Source organism: Camelina sativa, chromosome 14 (assembly GCF_030686135.1).
Source record: "Camelina sativa cultivar CO46 ecotype springtype chromosome 14, ASM3068613v1".
NCBI lineage: Eukaryota > Viridiplantae > Streptophyta > Magnoliopsida > Brassicales > Brassicaceae > Camelina > Camelina sativa.
This window is the reverse complement of record NC_141893.1, coordinates 24,898,312-24,919,800: the sequence shown is the minus strand read 5'-3', so window position 1 is coordinate 24,919,800 and position 21,489 is coordinate 24,898,312. Positions and strand designations below refer to the sequence as shown.

General features: G+C 33.3%; 3 protein-coding genes and 1 pseudogene across 4 annotated transcripts; 1 reads left to right on the top strand and 3 right to left on the bottom strand.

Moving 5' to 3' along the window:
• Positions 1-4: 4 nt before the first annotated feature.
• On the bottom strand, positions 5-2,178 carry LOC104742122 (large ribosomal subunit protein uL3z). Its single transcript, XM_010463091.3, has 6 exons — positions 2,057-2,178; positions 1,733-1,827; positions 1,529-1,639; positions 1,125-1,429; positions 627-1,036; positions 5-523 (listed from the first exon to the last, which is right to left on the bottom strand). The coding sequence occupies exons 2-6, from the start codon at positions 1,815-1,817 to the stop codon at positions 265-267; spliced, it is 1,170 nt and encodes a 389-aa protein (XP_010461393.1). The 5' UTR covers positions 1,818-1,827; positions 2,057-2,178; the 3' UTR covers positions 5-264.
• Positions 2,179-3,590: 1,412 nt separating this feature from the next.
• Positions 3,591-4,591, bottom strand: LOC109128777 (ethylene-responsive transcription factor RAP2-6 pseudogene; annotated as a pseudogene). Its single transcript, XR_015580806.1, has 2 exons — positions 4,180-4,591; positions 3,591-4,106 (listed from the first exon to the last, which is right to left on the bottom strand). The product of XR_015580806.1 is annotated as an ethylene-responsive transcription factor RAP2-6 pseudogene (transcript).
• A 7,470-nt stretch (positions 4,592-12,061) lies between these two features.
• Positions 12,062-14,478, top strand: LOC104742121 (protein LIKE COV 2). Its single transcript, XM_010463090.2, has 7 exons — positions 12,062-12,290; positions 12,760-12,812; positions 12,907-13,016; positions 13,340-13,507; positions 13,787-13,884; positions 13,994-14,120; positions 14,216-14,478. The coding sequence occupies exons 1-7, from the start codon at positions 12,174-12,176 to the stop codon at positions 14,326-14,328; spliced, it is 786 nt and encodes a 261-aa protein (XP_010461392.1). The 5' UTR covers positions 12,062-12,173; the 3' UTR covers positions 14,329-14,478.
• A 1,770-nt stretch (positions 14,479-16,248) lies between these two features.
• Positions 16,249-17,004, bottom strand: LOC147928571 (auxin-responsive protein SAUR71-like). Its single transcript, XM_087485718.1, has one exon. It carries the CDS (start codon positions 16,878-16,880, stop codon positions 16,551-16,553), a length of 330 nt encoding a protein of 109 aa, XP_087341844.1. The 5' UTR covers positions 16,881-17,004; the 3' UTR covers positions 16,249-16,550.
• Between the last annotated feature and the right edge of the window lie 4,485 nt (positions 17,005-21,489).

Here is a 21,489-nt window from a genome sequence, read left to right as displayed (position 1 = left end):
CAGATGCAGAAAAGGTTTCTAAGTTTGATTGTTGTCTTTTAATGCTTCTGGTTCATTTTCAATAAATGATAAAGAACACAAAAAAACTTAAAAGACTCAAAACTTGAGACGCATAACATTTTTGTCTTCCAAAATAGTAAAAACTAAAAACAAACAACAAAAACTGCAATGGATTGTTTGAAGGATAATATCTCTCTTAGACAAGTAGCAACAGATACCCAACATAAAACTTTCTAAGAAGAAATGTGATCAACACAACGACTCTTACTGCTTGACACGGCCGTAAAACTTGTTCTTCTCCTGGGTAGTCTGGAAGCGACCATGTCCAAAGATTGAGGAAGTGTCGATGAACTTGAGCTTGATCTCCTCCATGGCAAGACGGGATGTCTGAGTGAGCAATGACTGTCTCAGAGTTACAACTCTCTTCTTGGGACCCATGCAGCATCCCTTAATCATCAAGTAGTCATCCTTCACAATACCGTAGTGTGGGAATCCTCCCATTGGGGTGACATCCTTCTCAGTCCTATATCATAACCAAAACATAACTGTCAGCATTGTCTTACAGAAGAAATAAGTGATCATAAACAGACAGAATAAAAGACCAGAATAGAGAAGTTTCTACAAACCTGTCATATTCAGTCATGGCTGAATGTGCCTCAGTACCAACTTTGCCCAACCTGTAAATCTTCTTGTTAAGCTCAGTACGGTGATGGTAACCATTCTGACCAGCCCTAGCAACAGTGTAGGACACTCTGGCAGGATGCCAGGCACCGATACAAGCAACCTTACGTAGACCCCTGTGAGTCTTACGTGGGAGACGAGTAACACCCCAACGGGTAACAACACCTTCGTAACCCTTACCCTTGGTCACACCAATGACATCAATCATTTCATCCTTCTGGAATACAGCTTCAATTGGGATCTGCTTCTCAAAGAAACTGTAGGCAAAGTCAACCTTCTGGGCAATGGTACCACCATTGATCTGGATCTCCATCATGTGTGCTTTCTTCTGCTTCAATCCCTTCATCTTCCTGATCTGTAGTTAGAGATAACAAAGAATTTTAAGCAGGAACATAGTGCAGAAGATGTGAACATCAACAAAACATTCAATGAACAATTATTACCTGAGTGTGGGCTAAAACACGGATGACAGTAGCGTACTTCTTCATCTTCTCAAGCTGGGTCTGAATGCTCTTCTTACCATCTTCAGTTTCATACTGCTTGGCGTATCCAGTGAAAGCCTTCTTCTTAGACTTGGCCCAGTTCTTGTAGAACCTTCTCCTGACCTCCTCACTCAGGTGCTGTGCCCAGACAGTGTTCAAAGACCTCAAACCTCTTGGGGTCTTCACATAGGCAACAACTCCAACAACAACCATAGCGGGTGTCTCAATGATGGTAACAGCCTCACAGGTCTCCTTCTTGTGAAGCTCTACACAACAATAAAAGAAAAACACAAAGTTCAAGACTTTAATACGAAGAAGCTCACTAAAGATGCATCTGAATAAGGATGAACACAGATAATACTTACTGGATCCTGGTTTCTCGACTTCTCTGACAATGTGAGTCATACCAGCCTTGTAACCCATGAAAGCTGTGAACTTGCAGGGCTTGGTTTGGTCATCCTTAGGGAAAGCCTTCACTGATATCCCAGCCAATAAATAGAGTGTAAGCAAAACAAAACACAAAATGAATCTACAGAAACAGAAAGTTCAAATGAATCAAAAAATCAAACCTTTTCCTCTGTGACGGTTGGCTCTCTTCCTGGGAAGGAAACCAAGAGAACCGTGTCTGGGGTGCTCAAACTTCCTGTGAGACATTTTTCTCCTTCTACCCTCACATCCATAAAACAACACCATCATCAGATCAAGAAAAAAAGCTTCTATCTATATTATGATGAAATGATTGCTTCAGTACCACACTCAAACACAGAGATTCAAGAGTGATAAAGAGTAATACTCCTAAATTCGCTAAACTAGAGAGAACCGTTAAGCTAGATATACATTTTCTGGTGACTTCACGCTAGTGGAAGTGAAAAATGGAGGAGAGTAAGACAAACCTTGTGGCCTCCGGCTGCTATGCTCCAACGATGAGGACTGCAAGAGAGAAATGATCTTCAAAACCCTAGTTCCAATTTATAGTAAGACCATCTAGGTTTTATGAGACTCTCAAATGTGGGCTGAATTAAGCTAATGGGCCTAAACCCAAATAAGAGTTTTTTAAACTTAGATTTTTAATTGGTAAACTTTCTTGCCTGATTCCAATTATAATAATAAAAATTAGATAAAAAAGTTTTATTTTAAAATTTTTGTATTGTACATAGATGAATGGTTTGAATAGAAGACATTTCATATGAATATAGTATCTAGAAACAGTAATTATAATGGATTAGTTCAATGATATTTTATTTTTATTTTTTTTAATAGTTATAATGTGTTTATGATATTATAAAGAACTATAGATGAAACACTTTTCAAAAACAAAAAAAAAATGATAAAAATAACATATTAATACGGTTACTTTACGAGTAGTTTTTTTTTTAACTAATGAATTAAAGCAAAGGGAAAATCGAGAGTATTACAAACGAAAACAAAACAAAATGAAACATACCAATTAAAGGTAGGATTAGCAAACTAAATTCCTCCCGTAAACTCAGTTTCTTCTGCAACGTTCCTCCTCAATTCTCTCATGTAGCCACGCCGGTCCGCCCCTAGCCAGATAGGAGGTGAGCCGTCCATCCCTTGTAACACTACGAGCAATATCCATGACCAAAAAATTGGCTTTACGAGTAGTTTATTAAATGATTAATTTGTAATTACTCTTCCAATTTCATTGGTGTCAACACTCTAAATTGGGAGTGTGTGTGATTGTGAATAGTAGACAACAAAAATATTTGTTAAACGAAAATAGAGATTTATTGGTTTTATTTAAGTGACAGATGTCTAAAACTAAAAATGAAACTGTTACGTAAGGGAATAAATTATGACTTTAGGTAACACCTGGATCTTTTTTTCTTATTCTGTAATGTAGAATCATACGCTAATTACAAGACTTTGATCACAAATTGTATATTCACAACATTCGAAGACAAAGAAGGCAAGAATATCGGATTCAAGTTGTATTAGAAGTGATAAACTCGCAAATTGAATACAAAGAGATACAAAGCCTTGATATGAATTAACCATACGAGGGGTAGTTGTATTGGTCATACTCGGTCCATGGTTGTGTGAAAAAGTGGTTTTCCTCCTCTCTTGGCTGCAACATGCCTATTAATGGTGGTTGCTGCTCCGTATATCTTGATTAAGAATACTGCAGTAGCAAACGAATACGTCGAATATGTTGTTGGTATGCTCGCATGAGAGAGGAAAGCAAGTCTATCGACAATATAGCGATGGCGGCGCTCAGCAATGCCATTGTGTTCAAGAGTGTGCAAAGGTGTTGTTAAATGCATGATGCCGTGTATACCAAGAAAATGTTTGAGAGCAATGTACTCTCCACCATTGTCAGAGTATAAAGTGGTGATGGTAGTCTTGAAGCGGTTTTCAACCAGAGATTTGAAAAAATGAAAAACTTGAGCGACTTGGGACTTTGTTTTCAACGGATACAGCCATGTGTACCGGGTGAAGTGGTCAACAAAAATGACATAGTATTTATAACCATAAACCGTTAGAACCGGTGATGTCCAGACTTCAGAGAAGATAATATCAAGAGGTGCTTTTGAGCAAGAGTAGAGGAAAAGAAAGGCAATTCGTGACTTTTATTACTAGAGAAAAAATTAATTATATATCCATAGGATGATGATAAACTTGGACATTGTTCCAAGTATGTTAGAGGAGGTTGCATTGAGTTCTCCAAGAAGTGAGAATCTGGTTGAATCGTGTGAGTTCCTACATTTTCGGGGAAATTAAGCTTCGCTTTGCTGCCTCTAAAGCGGAGGGCCGCAGCATCATACGCTCTTGCAGCAGCCTCGGCTGTTTCGAAGGTGCCAAGCCAAACACGCATCGCCTTGTGTGGGTCTCGAATCTCTGCCGCCCATTTTCCCCATGGTCGTTGCCTCACTCCTCTATATCTCTTTGGCTTCTCCATAGACGTTGAGCTTTCACATTCTTCTGTCATTGTTTCACTGGTTAGTAGTGCACACAATGGCTATATTTTTTTTCAAGTTTAGTAAAGCACACATACCAGCTGAACCGGTAACCAATGGTTGAGGAGGCAAAGTAAACTCTTCTCTTGCTATTGTGTGACCCGTTGTCCACCTGGCTGAAGCTGAGGGTTCGGCTTCCCCGGAGACAACATCAGTCAGCACAGACACCATAGCCGAGATAGCAGTAGTAGACAAGTTGTAACCTGGCGGATAATATTCTGGCTCGTTCATGATTCTTGTTATTTCTTCGGCATTGTAGTAATATTGGCCTTTGCCGGTTTCCTCGTTGGGATCAAGTTGGTTCGCCAGTGTTGTGTTTGCTCGAATTGTGTTGTTAGTATCGTTTTTTGAGTAGAGATGATTGTTAGTAAGATATGTAAAACCATTGGAAAGAGGCTTATATAGTCCATAGTCTCTGGCCAATCCAACATGTCTTTCTCTAGCAGTCATACAAATAGTGACATGTGGGAGAAATAGACAGACCCAACGATTTCCTAACCAACTTGAATTATAGACCTTCATGAGTCGACACGTCGATTGATTTAGCTACACTAATATTATAATGTTACAAATATTTATTTGGTTTTACTAAATAAAGGATTTTTCTTTTCTTGGTCAACCAGTTGAAGATATATATATTTTGAAATGCACATGTTGAATGTCTAAAAAAACGTGAGTTCACACGAATGGCCTAGGAATCAAGAGTACAACCCAAAAGGATTCGTCGGTGATTTCTTTAGATTAGTTGAATATGATGAGTTCATGTCCGATTTGAGTTATTGCATATCTTTCTCACTACACTTGTTGTAACTGCCGACATCATTTTACTTCAATCATATCTTATCTATCGAGCTCAATATGAACAAAGTTCCAAAACTATACCAAGTCACAAGTCACAACAATCCTTTCTTATCAGTAGATTCATCGCACTATGGAATTTTATCTAACATTATATATCAAACAAGAACCGTCCAAAAGTGTTTTTGAAATATATTATTAGTTGTGACCAGCCGTTGTGTTAATTCTAGCACAGTATCCATATTTTTACTTTAGCGATTTTATTTTTAATATGACTAAAAAAAAAGGTTTTTCCTACGCTACAAAACCCTAAGCTTTAAACTCTAAAACCCTAAAAACTTTAAAACTTTAAAATCGGTTGTTATGAGATTTAGGGCTACTTAAATTGTTTGAAAATTAAACCGATTATACAATGTTTAAATCTGATTGTTATTGTTGATTGATTGGTTGAATTCAATTGCATGAGAACCTTAGAACTAAAACCTAAATTCGAAAGTCATAAAGAGAATATTAAACTGATTGTTCTAGGTTGTTAGAATCCGATTTTGGTGTTTGTTTGCTTAAAATCAAACCCTAAATCTAAGAACTTTAAATCGGAATTGATTATATGTTTTGCATGAAAGATCAAAACAAAATTAGGATAAATTCCAAATTAATTCTAGACATTATCCTATAATCTTAGAAAATATTTCTTAAAACTTTGTCCTAATCCTAATTTAAGAAAAAGGAAATTTTATAGGAAAAGGAAAACCTTAGTAAAAGGAAAAACTTAATAAAAGGAAATTATTGCATGCTAGATCTTATGTTTATCTAGGACTGTTCTCATGCATAATATAGGCCACAAAATTATGTAATAAAACAAGACACTATCTACTAAAATAATCGGCATGTTTCGGTCTTAAATACCGCATGTCCCAAACGAAAATAAATTCATGGTTTGGTCTCAAATACCGCATGGCCTACACTAAAACAATTGACATGGTTCGGTCTTAAATACCGCATGGCCTAAAAATAAAATAATTGCATGGTTCGGTCTCAAATACTGCATGACAATAATCGGGTGCATGTTTTGTATTTTATAATGGGCATTAGATACTAAGATCAACCTGAAATCAAAGGACCTATGCAAATGCATTGAGGATGATAACGATTGCACTGAAAGAAGTAAATATAAGGCGATATTACATATACGCCATCATCTTGCTGAGAGTTTCAAGAACCAGTACCTTACGATAGAGAATCCTCTTGAGCTTTGGACAGAGTTGAAAAACAGATATGGACACCAAAAGATGGTGCTCCTACCAAAGGCTCAATTTGATTGGAAAAACTTAAGGATCCAAGATTTTAAAACCGTGGATGAGTATAACTCAGAGCTATTTAAGATAGTCTCAATCCTTAAGTTATGTGGTAAGGAGGTTACTGAGGAAGACTTGCTAGAGAAGACATTCTCAACCTTTCACACCAATAACATACTGCTTCAGCAATAGTATCGTGAAAAGGGTTTCAGAACTTATGCAAGTCTCATCTCTTGTTTGCTGCTTGCTGAGCAAAACAATTGAGTTGTTGCTAATGAACAGTGCAATGAGACCTCCTGGTTCTGCCCATTACCGGAAGCCCACAAAGTCGATTTGACATGGCAAAGAAAAATCCTAAAGAGCCTAAAGAGCCAAAAGAGACTAAAGAGTCTAACTATGTCCACAGGGACAAGTGTGGCCGTGGCCATGGGAGAAGTGGACGTGGTCGTCCTGGTCGTGGGACCTATCAATGACACAATTTTGGTGGTCAAGGCCGTGGAAACTGATTCGGCTTCGGTCGTGGTCGGGGTAGAGGCCGCAGGCAATTTAAATCGCAACATAAGACCAAGTCCACTTGCCATAGGTGTGGTATGGAAAATCATTGGGTAAAGACATGCAGAACTCCTAAGCACCTTGTTGATCTCTATTAAGAGAGTTTGAAAAAGAATCCAGAAACTAACCTGGTTCATCTCGATGGGGAAGAAGATTTCAACCATGAGAATGATGACCAATTGGATTATAAGACTTCAGATTGTCTAGGAGAGGATAATTAAATTTAAAATTGTCTTGGTTTAATTTCTATGTTTTATGCTTTGAATTTTATTGAATTATGAGTTTAGTTTAAATTCAATTATATTATTACCTTTAAATATGCATTTGTTATGTTTTTATGGCTAAAACATAATTCTTGTCCATATTAAGAATGGTTGAGGACAAGAATATGATTGTGGTGGATAGTGGATCAAGCCACACAATTTTGAATGATAAGAGATATTTTGCATAATCTCATTTTGAAAAATGCCAATATTAGCCCAATAGCGGGTATAGCAAGTTTTATTGAAGGCTACGGCCAGACACACATCTTGAACTAAGTGATTCCTATATTCACCCAGCTCAAAAGGAGCTTATTGAGTTTTAAAGACATTCGTTTGAATGGTTTACATGTTGAAACTAAGGGTAAAGGAAACCAAGAGTTCCTATACATTATTGAAATCACCCAAGGATCTAAGAAAATCCTAAGAGACTATACCCGCATTATTTACTGGTTTTTACCATGCTAAGGTTAATATGATAGAGTCTAAATTGGCAATGAACAAAAGGTTCAATGAACAATTCACTTTATGGCATGACCGGATTGGCCATCCGGGTTCTAACATGATGCGTAAGCTAATTATAAATTCAAATGGGCACACTCTTAAAAAGAGAAGAGTTATCCCTAAAATCTCACGTGTGTAGCATGTACACAAGGGAAACTCATTATAAGACCATCACCAGGAAAAGTAATTAAAGAGATTTTCCACTTAAGACTATACGTTTAGATAATGCTGGTGAATTTACATCCCAAGCGTTTAATGAATATTGTATGTTCATGGGGGGAAGTGTGGAACACCTTGTGGCACATGTTTATACACAAAATAGATTAGTTGAATCCTTCATTAAACAGATCCAATTGATTTCTCGACCATTACTCCTAAGGTCGAAGCTTCCTGTGTCGGCTTGGGGACACGCAGTAATACATGCAACAGAGTTTATACGCATCAGGCCATCTAGTGAGAATAAATATTCGCCATCCCAATTACTAACGGGTCGTGAGCCAGACATATCCCATCTAAAGATATTCGGGTGTGCCGTATATGTACCGATTGTACCATCACAGAGAATAAAGATGGGACCTCAAAGGAGGATGGGAATATATGTTGGATATGATTCTCCCACCATTATTAAGTATCTTGAGCCAACTACGGGTGATTTATTTAAGGCTAGATACGCGGATTGTCAGTTTGCTGAATCCGAATTTCCTATGTTGGGTGGAGAGAATAACAAGATGGTTAAAGAAATATCATGGAATCAAACATCCATAAATTGGAAAGATCCTCGGACTCTAGCCTGTGATGCAAAGGTCCAAAAGATTATACATTTGCAAAAGCTAGCTATTCAATTGCCAGATTCCTTTGCTGACCCAAAGAGAGTAACAAAATCGTACATACCAGCCAGCTTGTAATACACTAGTACGTATCGATGTTCAGAAGGAACACAATAATCAAGTTGCTACAGAGTCTAAAGCCCGTTTGAAACGAGGTAGACCATTAGGTTCCAAAGATAAGAACTCTCGGAAAACTAAGAAAGGTGCAAATCAATCCGGGGTTAAGGAAATAATAGACATGGCCGCGGCAAATCCTAAGGTACCGAATGAGGTTTGGGACGCTGAACCTCAAGGACCTGAAGGTATTGATAATAATGAGATCTCAATCAATTATATCATGTCTGGAATACAATGGAACCGTAAGAATGTCGACATTGATGAATTATTTGCATACAAGGTAGCACTTGAGATAAATGAGGATCATGAACCCACGTCTATATTAGAGTCCACTCAAATTAAAGATTAGTTAAAATGGAAAGAAGCCATTGACGTGGAGTTAAACTCTTTAAAGAAAAGGAATGTGTTTGGTCTGATCTTAAGGACACCATTCTATATAAAGCCAGTAGGACATAAGTGGGTCTTTGTAAGAAAGATAAATGAGAGTAATGAAATCGTGAGATATAAAGCACGGCTTGTAGCACAAGGATTCTCTCAAAGACCAGGAATAGATTATGAGGAGACATACTCCCTTGTGATGGATGCAACGACTTTTAGATATTTGCTAAGTCTGGCTATAAGAGAAAAACTGGATTTGCGGTTAATGGATGTTGTAACCGCATATTTAGTGTTTAAAAGTTTTAGGTTTTCTAAAAGGCCACAATTTATTTTTAAAGGCATTTTATATTTTTGGTTAAAAAAGGCCTTTTACATATATATATATATATATTATTTAATAGATTTCTAAGTAAAAAGGTTTTCAAAATTTTAGATCTTAAACTTTCGCTTACGCAGCTTCTCCTGTGAGTCGAACTGATCCTAAACCAAGTACATCGGTGCGATTTATTATAGTTAAGTTAACATGACCATATTAGCTAAATGAGTTGACGAATCTTATCATAGATGGTAGTAAACGACATTGTTTCTTTATCATATTTCAGCTTATATAAAACTTAACTTACGACATCAAGTATTAGACTACTCAATTCGACAATACACGATTTGTTTTTTCTCCAAGAATATGTAATTATGCTGCGCATTATTTAGCAAAGTTTGGTTGTACTAATTGTAATTTTTATTCAAATTGTTTTTCTTCACTGTCTTGGCTTTCCAAGCAATTGTATAACGATTATTTTCAATCATTAATATATATCATTTTTGCTGAAAAAATAAAAATAAAACTTAACTGGATACATATATTTGTATGTCATGTAATGTATCTTATCACGTTATTAATACACTTAATTAAGATTATGAATTTATGACTAATGTAAAATCTGATATATGCTTCTTCTTTTCTTTTTTTTTACATCGATATATGCATCTTTTTAATGCAACGTCATCCTTCCTTTTTTTTTTTTTTTTTTTTTTTATGAAAATGGTGTAAAACCCTGTACATATAATATTGAGATAACAATGTATGGTCGAGTGTCATAAAAATCATTTAATTTTAGTCATTTTAATTTTTCATTGTTGACAACATGACTTTTTTATTTTTGTTAAAGCAATATATAAAGTTTTTACAAAGTAACTTCATCATTATTGCAAAATAAAACTGATGGTCCGGTCACACAATTTAAAAATATAGCTTTAACAATTCATTGTTAAATACACATTAATGTTTTTGTTCCCTTTTTAGAATAAAATTTACAGAAATCTAAATATTTTTGAACTTCACATATATTGTTAATACAAAATTTTCATATATATATATATATATATATATATTGTATATAATAGGAGAGTCCTCTCTCCATCAAGCCTATCCACCTAAGCATCACTACTTTTTTTACATTAAAATAATCATTTAGTGAATATTTATGTTACTTACAAATTATAATTAATACAAGTTTAAATATATATAACAACGAATTATGTAAAATAAATAAAATATTAAAATAGTAAAACTACTATTATTATTTTTCACCTTAAAGTAAAATTAAAATATTCATTTAGTGCATACTTACGTTAATTATAATTAATAGAATCTTTAAATAAATAAAAATGAATTAAGTAAAATAATGAAACATTAAAATATTAAAAAACACTTTAATTTTTTTTAGTAATAATATAATTTAATCTTTAAAATAAAAATTAAAAAATCATCATACTTTAAATTTTAAATGTGTTAATGAGTTTTGAAAGAGAAGTAAATTTAACTGCATAGTAAAATTTATGTAATTTGTATTTATAAAGATTTAAACAGGAAAAATTAAATTTAAAGGTTAACATTACTAGATAACAATTTTTCTTATTAAATTTCACTTTAAGAAAAGTAAAATTAAACTAAATTCAACTTAAATTTATGTTTAAGACGAATATATTTTAAGGGTCACATCTTATCTTCTGAATTTCTGTAATAAAAATTTGAAAATTTTAAAAAATTATCATCCATGTTATAAAAAAAAAATCAGTGATCATATTACTCATAAGTTCTACAACAAAATATACAAAAAAAAAAGAAATGTACGCCGCTAAAAAAATGATTATTGTGTAACATATCTCAAGAGAAATAGCTATTTTTAAGTGGAACTACAATTTTATAACATGAGAAAAAAGAAAAAAAAATTGATGTTTCATAAATTAAATCAAATACTATTAACCCAAAAAATTGAGTACTATAAGATAGTAGTTAAAGAGAAAATAATTATGATATGTCTTGAAAATTAATTTACATCACACTATTATATGTGAGCCTGTAGAAAGTGAAAAGAAAGTAGATGTAAAGTGGCAACGAGTGCATCGTTGAAATTTATGAAATAATTGGTAAAAAATGTTTAAAAATAAATTACTAAAGCTTGAAAAGATAATCCATATGACTAGTGTATATTAAAAGTAGATGTAGTATATACTGAATGAGATTGGTTTGCGTAGTTTTTATATCTAGTAGCGTTGTCACTTACTGGTAGAATTTTTTGGTAGCTTAAGGGCTGAATGAAGTTTGAATGACCTAAGTGGTATACGTTATGATCTATATTGCAGAAAACTGATAGAGATTCCTTTGAGGAAAAAGTGTTAAATTTTTTTTTTTTTTTTTGTGTGTTAAAAATATTTACTTTTATTTAAGAATATTTTCATCAAAAAAGTGGGAAAAAATCCTATAAATAAAAATTTGTTTTCTAAATTTACCCTCAACTTAGTAAAATAAAGATCAGCAGTATAAAATCAAGTTTTAATGAAATATAAATTTTACGTATTTCAAAAAGTTTTACGATCACATTCAATATTGTTTTAATAATTATTTTTTCGCTAATAATTTATTAATTTTTAAATTACACATAAAATTAGATTTACGTCGCTAAAAATTTCAGTATAATTATTTATCATAATTTAAAAAACTTAAAAGCTACAACCGAGTGTTAATATTGGAGTTAAATTAGATTTGGTGAAGTTAATTTTGTATTTTTTAAATGAGTTCAGTGTTAAAAAACTTGAAAAAATGATAATTGAACGGCGTTGATTTTGTCTGTTAGAGATAGATGACGTGTTGCACTTACAATCGTTGGATCTTATGATCAAAAGTATGGCTTACGTAAAGGTCATTCCTCGAGAGTGGACTAAGACCCAAAAGATCCGCTAAAGGTCAAAGTCAAAATTATAAACCAGACGGACCAATTCCAACCGCCTCTCGCCGGAGAAAATGGCGGAAGACAAAGAAGCTACGACGAGTTCGCTTAGTCAAGGCCTCACTCCTCACCAAGACCCCGAAGATGCTCCCAAGTCTCCTCCCAACTCTCCTAATTCTTCTACTCGCAAGGTACTACTGTTCGTTCTCTTCCGCGAGACCTCTCCCGATTTTGTCGACGCCCAATGTTTCTATTGCTCACTCGTTACTTCGATTTTGCTGCTCCTCTTGAAGCTAATCTTATATATGTCACTGATGATGATTTTAGTTGAAAAAAATTTGAAGATCGTTGCGAAATAATGACCGGCTGCGATGTGATTTTTTTTGGATAAATCCTCTAAAATTGACGTTTCTTGATAGCAATCTAACTATCTTATTGTCAATTTTGTGATTTCGTTGAGAAATTTGTAGGGTTCTTCTAGTGGTTGAAATTGACATTTATAAGTGTGAGATCCTTGTTGACCAACAAAAAAAAAAAAAAAAAAAAAAAATAAGTGTGAGATCCTTAGGGAGGTTAAGCTGATTACTCTTATCTGTTTGTGCTTTACACATGAAGACTTTTCTAATTTGCTTGTGTTCTCTTTTGTATGTGAACGAACAGGCTTGCTATGGGGTTCTACAGAGTTGGGTGTCCAAGAAGTTTATGACTGGATTGTAAATCATTCTTTACTTACCACAGATTTTGTTTTCTCATAGTAACATCTTACAGTCACTCCAACTGTGTTTTTATATTGGGTGTGTGTGGCAGTGTCGTCCTCTTTCCTGTTGCTGTTACATTCCTCATCACTTGGTGGTTTATCCAGTTCGTTGATGGTTTCTTCAGTCCGATTTACGAGAACCTTGGTGTTGACATTTTTGGTAAGACTGAAAACAGCTTATTATGTATGATTACTCTGCCTTAGGGGACTGCGTTCAACTTTTCTCTGACATTTACGGTAATGTTATGTTCTTTATTGAAGCTGGAAAACAGAGAATATTTTTTGATGTAGAAAGATCGTATACGTTATATATAGTCTTAAGATATCGAAGAAGATTAGGAGGATTATATATAAGCTGGGTGTACTTCTATAGTTTTACTGAGCATTTCATTTAATCTCTCTTAAGTTTTCTTAAAGTTTAAGACTTAAAATATCAGACAATAATATCTATTCTATCTTGTAATTTGTTCTCGTCTGTTGCAGGACTTGGGTTCATTACATCTGTACTTTTCACTTTCTTTGTTGGAATATTTGCTTCTTCGTGGCTGGGTTCTACGGTTTTCTGGCTCGGGGAGCAGTTTATAAGGCGCATGCCCTTTGTGAAGCACATATATTCAGCTTCTAAACAAATTAGTACTGCAATTTCACCTGGTAAATATGTATATTATAAACATATGTATGTAGGCTGTTTTTATCTCGACACTAGTTAGGTTTCTCTCGTATCCAAATATCTCTGGTCAGTTCGTCCACTTTTCTCCAAATCTGTGCAAGAAAAAACGTAAAGATGCTCCTCTTTTTTTCGTCTAGCAAAAATGCAAGCCTGTGTTCATGTGGTTTATGGCACAATGATTTGAATGCACAAGTAATTGTATGCTGCTATGTAGTCTGCCTTTCTGGTATCCTTTGATAACCTTTGATTTTTTGTTCCAGACCAGAATACTACCGCCTTTAAAGAGGTAGCAATCATCCGTCATCCTCGTATTGGTGAATACGCATTTGGATTTATCACATCATCGGTGACACTTCAGGTTAGTTATTCAGCAAAAAAAAAAAATGGTGAAACCCAAGTAAGCAAAATCACCTGAGGAACATTAAGCAGCATCGAGATGGTTTACTGGGCTTTTTTTTTGGTAACAGACGGACCGCGGAGAAGAGGAGTTGTGTAGTGTGTATGTGCCAACAAATCATCTGTACATAGGAGACGTATTTCTGGTGAGTAGCGAAGAAATCATAAGGCCAAACTTATCAATCCGAGAAGGAATAGGTCAGTCTTGAGCTGTTTACGTTTCATCTTCTGAATACATACTTTTTTTTTGTTATAAGAAAGATCAGATTTATAGTGCTGTTTTGATGGAACAGAGATCATAGTATCTGTTGGGATGACGATGCCGCAAGTGATATCTCATGTAGACAGGACAACGAGTAGAACTCCTCACCAACACAGTCTTAGGATTCCCCTCAACAGACTTTAGGTAATAGCCGCGTATGGCCTCTCGACCTTGTAAAGATATACTTTACGTGTTGTGCTCATTCTGGAGTTATTATAAATTTCAAATTAATATTACATACTTTAAAACAAACATGTATGGATTTACCATTCAAATTCCATCCCATATATCCTAGTTGCACTTCTTTTTTTGCTAATTTTATAGCAGATGTGTGCTCGGTGACATCAAAGAATATTGGCTAGGAAGGGGTTTGAACCGGTAAGAGAGTTGACAGTACAGTATTTTAGAAGTAATATAAGAAAAAAATGAAAGAAAGAATGGTAGTACCATTATGTAACTGTTAGAGGGACTCTAATACAAATAAATGGTCTCTAATACAATACATTAGTCTTAATTGATAAAATTATAACTACCATAGTTGTTTAGAGAAAATGAATAAGGGCATTTCCAATGGTTACCCTCTCATATGTCTCCTCAAGATGATGTAATAACAATTATATTCTCTTTTAGTTATCTATTATTCATTTTTAATAACAATTTTCATTTCTAAATTTGCAAATTTTATCCACTTATGTTACTTTTAAGGAATCCTATTAACGTTGCTACACAACACGATCGCGTACCAAACTCTCAGTGAGATGGCAACTGGCAAGTGAGTGATAATATATGATCATATAGTCTTTCATTCTGTACCCTCTAGACATAAGAAATTGTTGCCTGAAATGCCAAACAGCAATATGTTGGTAAGTTGATCGGAGTGGAGTGAAGAGATACCATCGATGTGGTGGTTAATTTCACTCAAGATTTTATCTTAGAAACAACAAGAAAGTTGGAACGAAAATATGAAGCTGGGTTTTGGGTTTGTCACAAACGAACATTAAGCAAGTAAATAGCATAAATAAAGCGTAAATCACATGTAGTAATGAATAGAAACTAGAAGTTGGACATTTTGGGGATGTGTTGAAAAGAGTTTGGTTTTTCTTTAAATCTCTTGTTATTGAACATGAAATTTATGTAAAATCATATACAATCTTTTGCTGTTCAATCAGCTCCACCTTATAGAAAATGAGAGCCTTTGGGAAAAATAACCTTTTTTCAGACTGTTAGTGCTATAAAAATATTTACATTTTTATTTTTTTTATTTTTTTTTTGTGGTGTTTTATTATAAGAAGGTGCTATTTTTTTTTTTAGGTCTTTTCATAATTTTTTAATCGGCTTTTTGAGGTATAATTTTTGAATTATTAGCAATTTTAAATAGTATCTAGATTTTTTTTGTTTGTATGTAAAATATTCCAGAAAGAAGAAGCATTAGGCCGAGCTATATTCATTCAATCATTACTTTATAATATTTTATATCAAATGTATAGTTATGTAAGATGTCATATTTTTTTTAAAAATAGAGTTTTTATAAAATGATTTTAAGAGACTTCTTTAGTCTTTACTCACATTTTTAGAAAGGTGTATTATTAGATGAAAGATTTTAGAAGAGTTTGGTAGATTTTAATAGTGTTTTCCTTAAGTCTGCCAGTTGGATACGTGTGAAAGATGATGATTGGTTAGGACACTAGGCACTTATCGTGAAATCCCCAAGGCATGTGGGAGCCTCATGATCCATCTTTTTAATAAAGTCTTATATTAGCTGTAATATTCCTATTAATTTAATTTCACGACCTTCATAATTTATTTCAGCTATTTTAGTGTATCTCTTTTTTTTAATCCTGTTTCGAGGAAAGGCTCAGTTTCTTTCCTCCCAAGACAAAGCAAAAGCCCTTAATTACATAAACTTCACCTAAAGCAAAAACATTTTAGCTTAACATCTGATCTGCGACCGAAACATATTGGTGATTAAATAGAACGTTCTGTTAATTAAAGATAGTTTTTCGTATTGTCTTACACTTTGTTAAAAGAGCTTTAAAATGGTGGAATGAATAAAGTCATTGTCACTTGATGGCAAAAACAAACGTTTATCTTATAACATTGACCCACAATACTAACCCTTCAACATTAAACTTAAACAAATGTATATCAATTTCCCAAAAAAGATGGAAAAATAATAAAGATCTAGATGAAATCCTATTGGCTTTCACTCCCAAATGAAAAATAAAATAAAAAATGTGGAACCTCTTCAATACTTTGTTGGAATGCAGAATAAGAAGAGATCAGCTTTAAAGAATAAATGTGAATTCCGAAGTACTCATACGTGAGAAGGACGCTATCTTCTATGTGGATCATCAGCAGCATTAATACTAATGAAGATACTGAGATGGTGGCGATGTATTCATGTAGTGAGGAGAATGACTCGTGGACTTAAGGTAATGGATCAAGTTCATAAAGACTTGGATCTCGCAGGCGATCCTTAAAGCACCGTCGTATGAGTGACCAAACTCTTCTTCGGATAACCGGAGGAGATTTTCAAACAATGGATGGGTCAACAAATCAGCATCCATCTCTAACTTGCATTGCGTATCTCTGTCGTTTCCGACGTAGACTCGGACTCGTCCTTCTTCCGGTAATGTCTCTCTTTGGGAGAAGCTCTTGGCTCCGCAACATAGTAGCTTCTTCACCACGCATTTCATCTTCTTTTTGTTTTGAGTTCGAATAATTTGTCTTTTGAGGTTTTTGAAGTTGTGAGGCTTTGTAATGTTTATGGAGAAACTGGTGGTGATATTTATAAGACTTTAGAGTTTAAGAAGTGAAGAGGAAGGAAGGTCAGGGGAAGGAGACAATGTAAAGCCGCGGAGAATTGGTTCATTTGTAGGGCCAAGTTTAAAACCCTTAATCGTATGTCCTTAACCTCATATTTGATTATTAGCTATATTGTTTCTTCTCAATAGTAAAACTTCTATTGTTGCCAAAAACGAAAAAAAAAAAATTAAATCACCCAAAGGCATAAATTAATCAAGGTGATTTGCATTTTTACCACCCGATTAGCCTTCTCAATGCATGTGACACATGACACCATTTTGAATGGTCAAATTGAGCGATTTAGTAATTTTTTTGTGTTGGAGAAAAATCAATCTCTTACCTAAAACCTACATGACAGTTCATTCTTAAGTAAAAACTACTAAGCCACTGCCATTTGATTTATGTATCGTAATATCATATTAGAGTTTAAGAACCTAGCTAAAATAATAATCATTAAAATGAATTGTAGCATTACGAGCCATATAACCAAAAAATCCATGAGATATTTCAGATCTCCGACTCTAGTTTTAGGTTCGTATAGATTTAAGGGGTCATATACATGCTAAGACCATTAAGTCTGGTTTGTTTCTTACACCAAACTTACAAAATTATTATTAAAACTCAGAATATGGTGTATCTCTGTTTTATAGCAGTGGAAGGTCAGATAAATACTGTGATAACATTATTTAATCAGTGGATAATTTAGTGGCAAATTTGGCACATAGAGCCACTCAACATGTAATATTTTGATAAACATTGAATCTATCCATGCACATATCTGTTTTATTGCAACAAAAGGTGACAAAATTACTGTGATAACATTATTAAATTTATAACTTGGCCATCAATCTTATAATCGATATAATTAGTAGCAAATTCTGTTGTTGCCATCATTAGCGAAAACGATTGCCATTATTGTCGTTTAGCTACAAAGCCCCAAAAATAAATCATTGCCAAATAGCAATAATTTAGTATTTGGTAACTTTTTTTTGTACGTATAAATCAAACGGTGGCTGTGGCCAATTTAAATTGTCACCGACTTTTCATCTAAACTGAAAACATATTTTCTTGTAGTTACGTAAGTCTGGAAAATGTGTTTCGAAATACTTTCGCTAGATATGTGAAAGTTTTGATGTAATATCTCAAGATTATAATCACATGCCATATCGATACAAATGACATAGAAGCGTTTATCAGTTCATGTAGATGATCACATATGTTATCTATCATAATTATCAAGTCACAGTTGATTAGCTCATCAGTTAAGCATCCTACGCGCATGCAACCATTATTGGCCGTAGCTATCGATCTAACTTGTATGTCGCGGACGTTTGTTTAATAAAATTTTAGATATGTTTATTGAACATTTTCTTAAGTTCAAACTTCTAACCTTTGTTCTAATGAATTATATGGTCATATATATATATATATATTGTTACGATTTTTTTTTTTTTTTTTACATGTTTGTGATGCATGTATATTACATGTTTGTGATTTTATTTTGATGATTAGAAAACGTATATTTCCGAGCTGTATAACAAAAGCCAAGTATATAAATATGGAGCCGACGAATTTGGTTTTCGATGTACGAACATTTCTTCCTCATATACCAAATATTTGCCAATTAATAAAGTATTTTCTTAAACAAAAATAAATATATAAAAGTTACTACAGTAAAACCTCTATAAATTAATAATGTTGGGACTAAGACATTTTATTAATTTATTGTGATATTAATTTATCTATAAATTAATAATTATTATTTTATAGTATAAATTAATAATTATTATTTTATAGTGTAAATTAATAATTATTAATTTATAATGTAAATTAATAATTATTAATTTATAGATATATTTTTAATTGTTTATTTTTTAAAAAATTATGAATTGGAACAACTATAGCAAAATAAGATTAAACTTTCGGATGTTATAAATTTTATGGTTTAGGAATTGAACTTGTAATATTTAGAAAGCACTATTTACAATAAATTACAAATATTATAGACAAATTGACTTATACACATGAGACACATAAATTCAAATCTATGAATAAGAATATCAATTCTCCTATTTTAATAATCTGTCAAATTATCAAATTGTAAATGATGCATATCTAAAAATTAAAACTTTAACTTTAATTATTTGTATGACATGTTATAAAATATTTTAGAGATATCATTATAAGTTGAAAATACAACATTACAATTATTCTATAGAATTGAGCTTTAGGAGAAACATACACTATTATATCAGTATATATATATATATATATATTTACATAATTATTAATTTATAATATTATTGGGACCATATTTTATAAAGAGATTTCGAAAAAATTATTATCTTATTATCTTATCGAATATTGTTAATTTTTACACTGGCCCGACTTGGGACCAGCAAAATTTATTTATTTATAGTGTTTATTAATTTATAAAGTATTAATTTATAGAGGTTTTACTGTACTATTATCTTCCGGCTTAAATGTCTCTGAGATATATATATATATATATATATATATATATACATCTAAGTGCATATTTTAGTAATGACTAATGACATAACCTTTACTTTTAACAGAAATAAAAACTTTTCAACATCTGATTCTTTCTTTTTCTTTTCACTAGTATTTAAAAATCTAGAAGAGATACATATTTATAAATAAATTATTTTCTTTATACTTAGATAAACACTTCTAATCTTTTCCAAGATGCATGAAATATATTCATTTCTAAAGAAACAACATAAAATGATTAATTATTTCTATTATTCAGTATTATTCTATTGACTGTGTAGATAACGAAATAATGCACATAATTTGATTGTGAAATCTGCAAGCATATGCTGATAGGATTATTACTCTCACAATATACAGTAAAACTTTTGTGAATTAACAACGTCGAAATTATGATATTTTATTAATTTATAGAATGATTAATTTATTTTTATAAAAATTGAATTAAAAAATATTTTGAGAACATAAAAATATATCTATTTATCGAATAAAGATTTATAGAAATTATACTGTGTATATAATTTTTGATGATATTGACTAATATATTGACGTAGTGGTTAAGCCCTGAATGATCAGAAACGTAAACACTTTCTAAAATTTAAATGAATTGACTATTTTGAGAGAAAGACAATGGTGTGGCATCATAATCTTCATTGCTTGATCCTTCCCTCAAATCAAAGTCAAGACGACTAAAAGCAACAAAGTGTAAAGGTGTTGTTGGATAAGGAAGTCAAGGTGGAACCGCGTCTAAAACATTATTCTTCATTGAATATGTATTGTTTTCATTGCGTTCAAACTACATATAATTGATATTATGGCATTTACAATTGTTTAGTCTTCGTTGCAACCTTAAAAATACAGTTTGCATTAAATGGAATAGCGAGCCGGTGTCAGAAACCAATCACCGGTCCCATGTGCTTCTATGCCGATTTCAGTTAAATTATAGTTTATGCTTTTGGTTTTTCATTATGTTCAAATTATTAAAATGCTGTAGTTGGACCGCTTACTGTTTTATTTCAATTGAATCCTATTTTTTTTTCTTTTTTTTTTTTCAACCAAACATTAATCTAAAAAATAACTCCAAAATTAGTTGCCCAAACCGAAAGATAAGACTTTACAAAAAAAATCTCAGAAAATAAAAAACGCGAAGAACAAGCCAAACAATTCACCCATATATTTGACGTCCGTGGGATCCTTGACAGCTGGAAGGATGGAAAGGATAGTCGAAGAACGTTGAAATCGTCCAAGAGGTTGGAGAAAGCGGGCCATTCATCAAGAGACTGCACCATCGCCACTAATTCTACACAATCCGTCTCGAAGCTCTGACAGTTAACTCCGCCGACAGTAAGGAATCCATCGCCCAAATCAATGCCTGAAGCTCCGAATGTAGAGGGGAAGGACTGCAACGTTGACTCCGTGCTCCCAGTAGTTGCGTGGTATCCTCCCCATTACAAAACCACCAACCCAAACCTACAAAAAGATCTGATGCCTTCCAAGAACCATCAACCTGACAACGGGGGGATGGATCCCCAATCTCCGCAGGCAGGGGATATAGGGCAGCCAAATAGAAAAACTTAGCCTCTTCCCATAACAATTTATCATTGTCCGCCTGATTAATAACCTCGCTTGGTTCTGCCTCACAGCCTTGAAAAACTTTTTTATTCCTATCTTTCCAAATCGACCAAACAATCCATGGTAGGGAAAGACATATACTCGGGGCGTCCGCCTGGGATGACACCCGCCAAAATATAAAGTCTAGATTCGTGTATATGGAACTAGAAGGAAAATCCCCAGAAGTAAAGTCAACGGAAGATAAATCCCAGATCCGACGAGAATGAGAACACTCAAATAGGACGTGATTGATAGTCTCCACCTCCGAATCACATCGTTTACATAGGGTATCGCACCGAACCCCCCCAATGGATCCTATTTTTTTTTCGACAATTTTAATTGAATAACACAAATAAATTAAGTTTAAGAAACTTA